At 36.0% G+C, this 13,152-nt stretch overlaps 1 protein-coding gene across 3 annotated transcripts in view; it reads right to left on the bottom strand.

Annotated features, from left to right (window-relative positions):
* Positions 1–13,152, bottom strand: part of USP25 (ubiquitin specific peptidase 25) — a 134,411-nt gene that overhangs the window by 101,652 nt on the left and 19,607 nt on the right. For 2 of the 3 annotated variants that reach the window (XM_058522943.1, XM_058522942.1), the window contains exons 2-3: positions 8,308–8,385; positions 4,759–4,903 (exon numbers count right to left, since the gene is read on the bottom strand). In XM_058522943.1, the coding sequence (XP_058378926.1) occupies positions 4,759–4,903; positions 8,308–8,385 (223 nt within the window). Of the gene's footprint in view, positions 1–583; positions 668–4,758; positions 4,904–8,307; positions 8,386–13,152 lie in introns of all 3 variants that reach the window. The other variant, XM_058522941.1, reaches the window with a different exon arrangement.

Genomic DNA, 13,152 nt, shown 5'->3' with positions numbered 1-13,152 from the left:
AAATTAAATAAAATTCATAAAGTTATGCAAGTCATTCTATAGCAAATGTGTTAACACAATATAAGCCTAATTGCATGCAACCAGTTACAAGTAACTTTCACACCATCGTAGAATTTCATTTTTAAGCTTAACCTTAACTTTTGGTGAATCATCAAAACAATTTTATGCATTAGAAATCTCTATGGAAAAAGAGATTTAACTTTCATGGCATTAATTTTTTTCTCTCTGAAGTTCCTTGTTTAATAAATTTAGGGAATGGAAAAACTATCAGTGTTCAAACAGTAAAATCCTAAACTGCCTAACATAAGTGATTTGCCCTCAGCAGATACAAGAGCACTAGACTTGGATCTATCACTTGTCCTTTAAATCATTTTTAGGCTGGCCAAGCAACATCACCAAGACCAGAGTTCTAGGACAGAACTTCAACATTTTTCCCACTTTCTATGCAGTCCTTACCAAATAAATACACTGATTCTAAATTCGTGAAGGATCGACCACTTAACACTCATTCCAACGTGTTACACCAATTTCTCTAAAACTTAAGCCAATATGTGACATTATTTTCTGTGTTAAAATTACCTACCCAAATCCCTCTTATCTTTTGATCCATACTTTGATTGCTCAATTGTAGTACATCTCGTTCTGGTGGGCATATACTGTTTTTTTCCTGTTTTAAAAAAGTTCAAAAGAATTTAATGGTCATGAAAGAAAGAATATTACTATTGAATTTCAAATGGACAAAAGCCTTGTAAGGTCATGTCTATGACAGAGTTTGCCACGACACAAAAACTTCACAGAATCTCTCCTATGACTATTAAGTACACCTATAATATCTTCATATCTTGCATCGTTTCCTCCTTTGCATTAGTATTTTTTACTGAAAAATTCCAACACAATTTTATTTTCAATTTAAGCTGGAGGTGGGAGGTACTCATTTGACAATTTACAATATCCAATGTGGACAGGAAATCCAAGTAATGAAAATAAGTGCCTAAAATCTTTGTTAATAATACTATAAATGATTTCAGCCTTTTCCCAGAATTCAACAGTTATTAAATTACAGTATAGAATGTTACCAAAGCAATATAAAAACTCCAGGTACAGTACTTAATTCCTTATTACACAGAATATAAGCTTTCCTTGAAATGTTTCTTTTTTCTCTCAAAAATGAAAGGTAAAAATACACTATAAAGGCCAATCATTGTCCTACTAACTAGTGAAAATGTAATTACTCCTTCAATATTAAATGAAGGTTCACAAATATGTGTTCTTCAAATCGAGTGACATAATTTACTTTATCTTCTGATGTACCCAGGTATGGATACATGAAAATTTCCCCACAAGCCCCAAATGTGACTTCTATGGGATATTAGTTTAAAAGCTGAATTTTTCTAGTCATTAAAAAAACATGTATTTTATTCCTTCTAAAAGAGACCCCCAGGGGCCGGCCCCATGGCGTAGCAGTTAAGTGCATGCGCTCCACTGCTGGGGCCTGGGTTCGATCCCAGGCGCACACTGACACATCGCTTGTCAGGCCATGCTGTGGCGGCGTCCCATACGAAGTGGAGGAAGACGGGCACAGATGTTATTCCAGGGCCAGTCTTCCTCAGCAAAAAGAGGAGGATTGGCATGTATGTTAGCTCAGGGCTGATCTTCCTCACAAAAGAAAATTAAAAAAAAATAAAATAAAATAAAAGAGACCCCCAGTTATAAACAGTTATATTGCAGCTTACACAAGTAATCATACGTATTTAGCATTAGAGACTTTTATTTCAAAATATAGATGTTTTGTCAGTACGACAACCAATAGATGACACACAAAGTTAGCAAGGCTCTGTTTACGCTTTAGTCCTGTTTGCAACAGACTTTATACTTAAAAAAGAAAACAAGGAATTAAAGAAATAAAACCCTGCCATATTCGAAAGAATTAAGTTAAATTATGGTCAACTTTCTGATAACAATAAATTTCACTCAAAGTTGAGAAAATGCTCGAAGGGGTTTTTATATCTAGAACAATCCCTTGAAAACTTCCTCACACTCTGATCACTCCAATACTCCGCATTCCTTCAGCACTTACACAGTTTTTTCAAGAGAGGCCTGCGTTTGAACATATATTCATTTGTAATTATTTTCTATCTTTCCTTCCCACGTTTTACTACTTCTTCCAAGAATTAAAAATACACGCAAGATTTCATTTCTTCTCAGCAATAACAGCATAGTAATTTAAAGAATCTGGTAAATGCATGACATCTCCTTACTTTCTCAGTTTTAAACCATGAAACACTATTACGACACTACAAAATTTAAATGCTGAATCAAGACGATCTCCTAAAGGCAGCTGTACTTCTTAGAACTTTACAAAATATGGTGCAGATCTGCTAAATGGAAAAGAATTATTGTTACTCATTGGCTATTTTTTCCCAGTTTGATACTAACACTATTATAATACAACCACCACATTATATTTCTACAAGTTTTTTCTCAATAATCTCAAACCAACTTTATGGACACTATCCAAATTATTGAATTACTAAATACGAATTAGCATCCTGGTTAGAAGGATAGCACATTTTATTGATAAAGAAACCACAACAGCAAGCAGTTTGCTCAATATGACAGTGAATCAATTGAGATAAAACCAGAAACTCCATTTCTCTACCATTACTTTCAAGTACAATATAAAATTACTTAGTGGATATTTTTCAAAAGCTACATATGCAAAAAAATTTTTTCAAATTATCAGCAAATGAGACATATACCTTCTGAAATCAGGTTGCCTTCTCCCTAAGAGCACCTATTCAAATCTCTTTTTGTCCAGAACATTTTCACTATTCCTTGTCAAAATCGTGAACAGGTGTGAACATCTGGCTTAAACAATATTTTCTGACTTTAACACAGCAAATAACATACCTTCTTTTGTTTACGACAATCTTCTTATCCTGATTCTCCCCTGCATACCTATATCTGCTTTCTCATGTCACAAAGTCTACCATCTATATTAAGAGTTCACAGCTATCGTTCTTAAAATCTTTTCATCCTTTCAACTAGAACACTGAACGATGTGTAGTCAATTTCCTGTTTCCTTCACTTTAACCAGCTGCCTTCAGTCAAAATCATTCTTTTCTTCCTTTTTCTACCTAATTTCATTTTCCCCCCAAGTCTCAGAACCGTGAAAGATATGAGCTGTTGTTCTTACATATTAATTCCTCCTCTATTTATACCACTGCTCTCTTTTCCAACTTCTTGCAACAAGCTTCTCAATCTCGTCCCTTTCATTAGTTTTGAAACAGCTTTTTTACACATATTATCAAAAATAACTCAACAAACAACCTTTGAGAAAGTATGACATTCTAGTATGATGGCGGGAACATCAATGGTCTCTTGCCCTGTTACGTTTCCTGTTTGGTAAGCAAGAAAGGACTCAAGTAAATAATTTCAAAATAACACAGTACTCATTAAGACAGAAGTATGCTCTGGGTGCTAGAGAAGCACTTGGTCCAACTTAGAGGCCAGGGGAAACATTCTAGAGCCAGTAATTCCCGAGCTAAGTCTTACAACACCAGAAGAAATTAGACTGGGGGTAAAGGCTAAAGGGGATGCCAGACAGAAAGAATAGCAAGTATAAAGACAAAAAAAATTAAATAGCACTAGGTGGACGAGAAATTCAAGCCATTCTGTATTATCACAGTGTAAAGTGAGAGTAGGAAAACAGCAGAAAATGAAGTTAGAGATGTAGACAAGGGCCAAGCCACAGTTTGTCTTCAACTTGGACATAAGCAATTGGGTCTGTCTTACATACATAAAACTTCTCCCATCACCTATTATCTGTGTGAGATAGAAATAGTCCAGCTTTGGCTGACATAAGATCATTCGTAGAGCAAAAATATTAAGATTACTCTGAAAATTTGAAATTAAAATATTTTATCAACAAACAGTATTCAACGCCAATTAATAGCTATAAACATCTATGTCAATGGGTTCTTCCTGGTTGTTTCCTAACTTTGAAAAAGTCTATAAACAACATCAGAAATTCTCTTCAAACACAAGTTACTAGTCAAACTTCCCAAATCCAGAATGCACAAAAATACCTACATCTTATATAGTGCAATTATTACACCATAATGAGACATGGAGGGAAGTGAACGTATTTTGAAAAACTCAGTGCTATATAAGCACAAAGTATTCGTACCATGAAGAAAAATTAGTCTCATAAAATTTTCCGTATGTATGTATGCGTACACGTGTGTATGCGTACGTGTGTTTATTTTGTTACATGGTAATAAGCCTTTTTCCAAAATCTTTATGTTGGGGAGGGGCAGGGATTGAAGGAAGGGAAATTCTACTACATGGTAAAGCTATTAGTAATTAGAAATAATACTTTACCTTCAAAAATAATACTAAGCCTCTATCAACATTTAAAATCCATAAAACAAATGATTTGCCCATTTAAAATTCTAGACATTTTTGTTTGTTTAATGAGTAACACCTGTAGCTGTTTCATATTTCAAAACAATGAATACTATATGAAATGATCTATGAAAGGATATATAACTTAAATACAATCTTTTATTCCTAAACTGGAAAAGAATATAATGCAGCTAAATAAAACATATGCTCCTTTCAACTACACTAAGAAGAACCAAGTTTAAAGTAGTTTTTTTTTGTCCTTCACCTCTGTTTCAACAAAATTAATATATCCCCAAGGAAAATTTTTCATTACATTCTTATCAAAATATTAACAAAGAGAAGTAGACTTACTTGTATCTGCTTGGCTTCCCACACTAATGTATCTATCGTTGCCAGGAAGTGCTGTTTGGTAGTAAGCTGTCTCCTCCTGCTGAGGGGTCTTGGCATTCTTTGCAGTAAGGAAAGCCACTGCTAATTCCAAGTTTCCATTACTATCCTTCAAATATCAAGAACAGAACATCAAATACTTTGGAACAACTCTATGCATTCTCATATGATTTATATAATTTTTTCCATAACAACTAATACTTAGTAGGAAAAATCATTTTCAGATTTGAAATCATTCTGTGTGATTCTAATCTTATAGTATAAATTCATCATTAACAAAGAATACTATATCAATAGTAATTTCTTTATTAATTAAAAATACTAATATAATGTAAAAATCAATTCTATAACTAATTTCTTAGTTTTCCACTACTTTCATATCTGCTTAACAAAAGTCAATCACAAACTTACACTTCTAAACAAACGAACAAACTAAAAAATGTTTTCTGGAACTTGTCATATAAAAGGATGAAAAATGAGTATTTAAAACAGTTCTTCTGCAAAGAGGAACAATAAAAGATATTCCCTTTAAGGGCCAGCCTGATGGCACAGCGGTTAAGCACGCACGCTCTGCTTCGGCGGCCCGGGGTTCCCAGGTTCGGATCCCAGGGGCACACCGACACACCGCTTGTCAAGCCATGCTGTGGTGGCGTCCCATATAAAGCAGAGGAAGATGGGCACCAATGTTAGCCCAGGGTCAATCTTCCTCAGCAAAAAGAGGAGGATTGGCAATGGATGTTAGCTCAGGGCTGATCTTCCTCACACACACACACATAAAAAAAGATATTCCCTTTAATATGGATGCTGAATACATACCTAGAAGCAAACTGTCAAATGTCAAAGCAATGTCAAAGACATGTAGGAAGAAAACAGCAAAATGTTCTGAAGCTTGACAGTACGGAGAGACACACAGAACTCCTAGACAGAAATACTCAATATTGTCAAGATGACAATCCTACCCAAATTAAATAGAAATTTTATGTAGTTCTCATCAAAAGCATACCTAGACAAAATTATTCTAAAGTTAATTTAGAAGAAAGTAGATGCTAAAAAACTAAGAATTTTTGAAACTGCAAAATAAGAGACATCCCCAGTTATATCTCTATATTCTCTGTACAGTTAACAATAAATATAACACTAGCTCTATGACAGCTAATTAAAACAACATTAGGAAATCCAGATATTAATAATGAAGCTATCTTTGTGACAGAAGGCCAGAACACGTTAAGACTGTGTAGGACTTAAGAACTTCAGCATACAAGCAGAGTGCAACGAGAAGCCAGTGGAGGGTTTTGGACAAAAATGATATGGTATGACTTACATTTTAAAAGGATCATTCTGGCTGTGTGTTGAGAACACACTATAGGCAGAAAGGGCAGAAGCACAGAGTCTAACATTATTTGCTATCATATTAAATGTAGGTGGTGACAGAAGGGGAAAGATCAGGATGATCCCAAGATTTGAGGCCTGAGCAACTAGAAGAATGAAGTCCCCGACTCACCCCAACTCCAATTTTAGTAGCCGGGGAGAACAGAGAAAAAGTAAGAGTACAGTTTGAAAAGCACCACTGCTTTAAACTTTGTTATCTGTCACAACCATTATAAGATTCTCAAATGACTCATCCAAACTACGGGTATAACATATTCTGTAGTTAGATAAGTAAACTATAGTAAAATAATTTGCAATAACAATGGCTAGCATTTATTGAGCACTACTATGTGCCAAGAAATGCATTAAGTGCTTTTCAAAGACTACCTTATATAACAAGAATAAACTGTTTACAACAGGGATTTACACAATTTGAAGGTCACTTACTTTGGGGAGCTAAAAATAGATGCTCAAAATAAATAAAAGTGCTTAAATCAATCAATGACATTGTGGCTCCCAAAAGTAGACTCCTTGTCAGTATTTTACTGAGACACTCAACTCATTAATAAACCTCTTACAAATTTATACTGGGCAACAGTTAAAGTTTAAGTACACTGTTTTCACTCCCAGCTACTGATAACTAAAATGAAAGTTAAAAAAACTACAGCCACACAACTTACCTCAAAGGAAATGTAGACAAGAATTAATTTAATTCCTTATGTTTATTTAATCAAACATATTCTATACATTTCCCAAGTTAAAAAAAAGAAAAGTGAATTCTCCAAATTTTCCCTGACAACATACTGGGTGTAGCGTCACACTCACTGATACAGAATGGAAAAAGCACTTTCTGAAAATAGACACGATTTAGTCCCATTTATCAGAATAAAGAAAAGACTAGCAATCATCTAAATGTCATAATCATAAAAACTGAGGTATGACACTTTTACTTCCTCTCCAAATACTTACAGCGGCTTCGGAAACCCTGCATTAATGCTCTAAACAGTACTGTTCATCATTGTCCTGATGGGGCAAATATGAAGCAAAGCCTCTAGTAAAAGCAGAAATTAAGTGTGGTACTCTGGGATGAGACTGCTTGGTTTCTATTCCAAGCTCCTCCACATACTAGCTGTGTGATCTTGATCAAGTCACTTTAACCTCTGCTTCCTTATCTTTTAAAAAGGGATGAAAATACTACTTCATGGAGTTATTAGGAGAATGAGTTAGCTACATAAAGTACTTAGAATAGCACCTAGTACGGTAAGTGCTTAATAAGTGCTTAATAAGCATCACTATCATTATGATGATTATGATTACAATCATCTAAAAGATAAATTACTGCCAGAAATAAAGAGCTTTTGGCTCAGAATCAAAAATTACATAATTTTGTCTCACGGAGCAAAGGATTGAAGCTGTGTGTATGCCTATAGCGGCAAAGAGGCTATACTGCTGTTAGCTTTTAGTACAAATATACACACACACACACACACACACACACACAAGCGTAAAATGCAGTTCTAGTTCTTGAACATCTTTCATTCACTTGATCTTTTTCCCCATGCATATCCATATGATTTGACTCACCTGGGTGCCTCTGTGTGGAAATGAGAGTACTTCATAAGATACAACCAAAATGATGCACTTCATTTGTTGCATATACTAAACAGTTTGACATTTGATGTGCAATGTTCTTAAGGTGCAATTAGCTGAATGTTAGCCAGTTTATATTTCTCCTTCTTAGAAGGGAAAAATGTAAGCTTTTGACCCTCTATTAATTTTCTATTTCTCCCTCCTCCTCTCCCTACCCCACCTCACTCTTCACCCCTATTTAAACTCTAAAATCATGGCTCTTGCGTAAAACCAGCCATTAGCATTTCGATTCACATCCCTCCATTTTGCACAAAAAGTGTTTCACATAGAGAGAGGTTATGTCACTCCAAAGTATCTTGGAACATTAGGATGCTGAACGTTAACATGCTCAAAACTGCAGTATACGTTAAATAAGGCTCTTCCTTTATAAAAGTTCTTTCCTATATCTCTACTACGACCACCACACAGTATAATTAAAAAACTCAACTTTCAAATATGGCAGGCAGTAGAGATGAGGGTGTAACACAGCTGTAGTTCATAAAACACAGACCATACCTTCAAGGCTTGCTGTAGTATCTGGGCGTCATTGATCCCAGTAATTTCTCTCAGCTGATTCAAAAATGTCTGCTGGTGCTAGAAAGAGGGGAAAAACCAAAATCATTACACTCTGAAATCTGAAAATACACAAGGACAAGAACATAAATGACCTTTGGGTAAAAAAACAGAAAACACAAAATGAACTAGAGTAAAAGAGAAAAAAATAGAACTTGAGAGAGACTGAACAAATTTCATTATTTTAGGAAGAACAAACCATACTGTAGGGAACCCTTATTCCATTGTCACGTTTCCACAAGGGAACTACTACGTTACTCCTCAAGAAGAAGTCTTACTGAATTAACACTTTCTGGCCCATTCTTCACCACTTCATTTATGCCTCCCAACAAGAAAAGGAGTGATTAGCGTGAGGCTAAGCCTGAGAAGAACTAAGGAAAACAGGTATCTATTGGGCCACTTTAATTAGGGAATGGCACCACCAACTGAAATCCAGGCAGCTCTGGTAATCTCTCCCTGTCCCCAGGGTCAGCCAGCATCCAGGCACCCGGGATGTTTGAAAAAGACATGCTTTTGGCAGGTCATGCACTAGGTGGGTATATTACATCAGTGGAATCCTAAGATCTATTCAAGGAAAAAAAGAACCATCTCATTCTCCAGTCTGCCATAAAAGATCCTAAACAGAATTGATCATTTGCCTCCATTTGCTTCAGATCTGTTTATACTCCATTAGTCTATATACTACATAATCTATTATAGTCTATTGGAGAGAAAAAAAGGTAGAGGTATAGGATTCCACTATCAAACCCTTCCCTGAACTTCCTTAATTAAGAACTATGTTCCTCCCTACATCTCTGTATTTCTTAAAACAAGTGCCCAAAAACTGTAAGATAGCACCATGAAATAATGAAAGCTCAATGGATATGATATGGAAAACAAGTCGTCACTAGAATGAAAGGATCTGCAGAAATCTTTCTTGAAAATGTTTTACATTCATCTCAGTAATAATTCAGTGAAGAATCATCAATGGATACTAAAACTACTGAGTGAAAGCTTAATGAGAAACAGGATAGTTACACAGTTTCAAACTCTTCCTACAAAGTACAAAGGCAGAAAGAGTAATTTTATAATGAAGAAATGTAACAGATACCACCTCAACAAAGTGATCAGAATTAATATTACCAATAATGGGATAAAATTAAGTGTGTGCCTCTTGATACGATATGATACACCAAGAAGACAATATCACCTGTGGTTTTCCTGCCAAAAATGCATAACCTGAATCTAATCTTGAGGAAGCATCAGACAAATCCAAACTGAGGAACATTTTGCAAAATAATTATTCTGTTATCTTCAAAATGTCTATATCATGAAAGACAAAGGACAAGTTTCCAGATTAAACGGGACCAAAAAGGCATGGCACCTAAATGTACTGTGGGAGACCAGATTACATCTCAAACTAAATGCAATACAGGATATTACTGGGACAACTGGAGAAATACGAATATGGACTTCATAGTAATGATGTCGTATTAATATTAAATTCCTGAATTTAATAAGTGCACTATAGTTATGTAAGAAAATATCTTTTTCTTAGGAAATACACCCTGAAGTATTTCAGGTGGTCAAGGGACATCACCTCTGCAACTTACTCTCAAATGGGTCAGGAAAAAAGTTATGGAAGTTTTTTGTACTAACCTTGCAAATTTAAATTTGAAATTACTTCAAAATATAAAGTTTTAAAATGTTCTTCATACATATTTATTGATGTCAGAATTGTAAAATGTGCATTTCAAAACACGCTTGACAATTTAAATATGCATAATGTATATACACTCAGAGGTGAAGGGTCCTAAACAAATTACAAAATGAAATGAAAAAATAAATAATTTGCAAGTCAGGTTTGAGATAACCTAGTCTAGATATCTTTTACAGAAACCACATGTATAAGTTAGAAATTATATTCAGCTACACGGAAGAGTCCCATCTAAATAGTAGCTTTAACATACTGCAGTCTGTTTTTTCCTAATATACTTAGACTGGAGGTGGGCAGTCCAGAACTGATAAGGACATCCCACATGATACTCAAGATCTAAGCTCCCGGGGCCGGCCCCGTGGCTTAGCGGTTAAGTGCGTGCGCTCCGCTACTGGCAGCCCGGGTTCGGATCCCGGGCGCGCACCGACGCACCGCTTCTCCGGCCATGCTGAGGCCGCGTCCCACACACAGCAACTAGAAGGATGTGCAACTATGACATACAACTATCTACTGGGGCTTTGGGGAAAAAAAAGGAGGAGGATTGGCAATAGATGTTAGCTCAGAGCCAGTCTTCCTCAGCAAAAAAAAGAGGAGGATTAGCATGGATGTTAGCTCAGCGCTGACGTTCCTCAGAAAAAAAAAAAAAGATCTAAGCTCCCTCCGTCTTCCCACTAAACATTCTTATATACGACATTCATCAAGCGTCTGTCACTCCATGTCTCCTCCTCCAGCATCCTTTCCAAGTTCTAGGTAGGACAAAGGGAAAGGCAAAGGACAAACGGTGTCTGCCAAATGATTCTGCCTTCTTTATCAAGCCCCGTCTAGTGACTTCCACTTAAAGCCTCACTGAACAGAACAAAGTAATGACTTCCACTTAAGCCTCACTGAACAGAACAAAGTTGCGTGGCCACTCATAATTGCAAAGGCAATTGGGAAATGTATTTTTCAGCCACGCACAAAGCTGCTCTGAAAATGAAATCAAGGTTGTTTGTGAGGAAAAAGAAAGAATATATATTGGATAGGCATTGGCAGTATCTGCCATGCCATCAATGAATTTTTATTTCCATAAAAATCTTATTAAAGAGCTGAGATAACCGAGACTATCTAACAATAAAATATACAATGAAGTACATAAACAAGGCCATATAAAATGCCAAGAATAATCAAAATAGTTGAATAAAAGAATTGAATTGCCAAATTTACAGGGCTGAAATACAAGAAAAATAAAATTCTTTTTAAACTTGTCAACTTTTCTACTTTCTTTTAAAAAGTTACCAATAATTAAGCAATGGAACAATGACTAAGTTACACAATACTCAACATTACAAATTAAAGATGTATAAAAAGCTTACAGAAGTTCTCCTTATCTAATTCAATGCCTTATTTTAGTGAACATAAAATACTTAAAAGACTGTATAAGCCTGTCTGTAATCTTACCACCACCAGCACTCCAAACTCCATCCTTTACACAGAGTATTATTTTCCTCAACTGCAAATTATTCTATCATGGATCAGGGAAAGACTATTGACTACCCCAAAGAAATTAGTCATTTGTACAAATGTGGCTGGCTATTATTTATAATGCTGGAAAAATGAAAAAAATGCAAATGTCTTTCCACAAGGAAGAGGTTCTAAACTTTAATGTGCAGAAGAATGACCTGGTGAGTTTGTTAATAATGATGATTCCCAGCCCCCACCCCAGAGACAGTGATTCCAGGAGGGTCTGGGTTAAGGCTAACAGATCTGCATTTTTAATAAGCATCTCAAATGATTTTGATACAGATGGACAAATCCAAACAACTGTATATTTTTAAATAGTGAATCTATATAGAAGTTTATCTTTACAAAATCACATTAAGCTAAAGTGGTAGAATACAAAATAATATATATACACATTAATGACTATAAGGTGAAATGTAAACACAAATATAAAACCCAGAAAAGATTATATGGCCTGTGTGAGCCTCCCAATTCTTCTCCCATCTCTGTACCCACACTCTTTGCCACTTTTCACTGTCTCCCACTAGAGACACCATATATTTCCTTGTTGCAATGATGTGCTTAGCCATGTGACATGCTTTGACCAATGACATAATAGCAAACAGCATGCAAGCAGAGGTGAAATGTGCTTACACGGTTGGGCTTGCCCTCTTTAACTTCTGCAACTTCCTTAAGAAGAACATGACCTGGGTAGCCCACTTGCCCTAGAAGAATGAAGCACATGTTGCCCCAGAAGAATGAGGCACTTGTGAAGAAGAGCCACCCCAACCAAGCTGCAAATCTGTGAACATGATGATAATCCTTAGTATGCCACTAAGTTTTGGAGTGGTCTGTTACGGTGATAGTTGACTAATACAAAGCACAACAAGAATATTGAGTATTTTTGTGTGTGTGTGAGGAAGATTAGCCCTGAGCTAACATCCATTGCCAATCCTCCTCTTTTTGCTGAGGAAGACTGGCCCTGGACTAACATCCATGCCCATCTTCCTCTACTTTATATGTGGGACGCCTGCCACAGCATGGCTTGATAAGAGGCATGTAGGTCCGTGCTCGGGATCCGAACCTGCGAACCCCAGGCCGCCAAAGCGGAGCATGCGAACTTAACCACTACGCCACTGGGCCAGGCCCAAGAACATTGAGTATTTTATGAAATAGAGAAGCAATGTCTTTGAAATTGTGTTACCATTTGGTATTTCATTACCTTTCAAAATAAAGTCAGCTAAAACCTAGGAAAAAAAATCCAGATGTATCTGTAGCACAGTTTAGGACCTCACAAGTTTGGACTGAAAATGAAACAATGAAAAGAAAAGGATTAGGGTGGGTGAAGAAGGCTGAGTGGGAAAGAAAAAATGTGAAAGAACTTTCTCAGCTAAGTTAGCAAGAAATAGAAGAGATCAAAAGAGGTGATCTACGAGAAAAATTCTAAGTTTATGGCAGAGAAGCCACCTCATTTGTAAAGTTTTCCCCTCTGTTACTGGCGTCTTCCAGCTATGCTTTTTCCTGTCTTTGAAAACCTGCACCTTCATTTCCTGCAATTATATGTTTTTATTGCTGCTATTTCTGTTGTGATTAACACCCTACTTTTTATTTCA

This window comes from Diceros bicornis, chromosome 27 (genome assembly GCF_020826845.1).
Source record: "Diceros bicornis minor isolate mBicDic1 chromosome 27, mDicBic1.mat.cur, whole genome shotgun sequence".
Classification (NCBI taxonomy): domain Eukaryota; kingdom Metazoa; phylum Chordata; class Mammalia; order Perissodactyla; family Rhinocerotidae; genus Diceros; species Diceros bicornis.
Note: the sequence above shows the minus strand (reverse complement) of the source record. Positions and strands in the feature narration are given on the sequence as shown.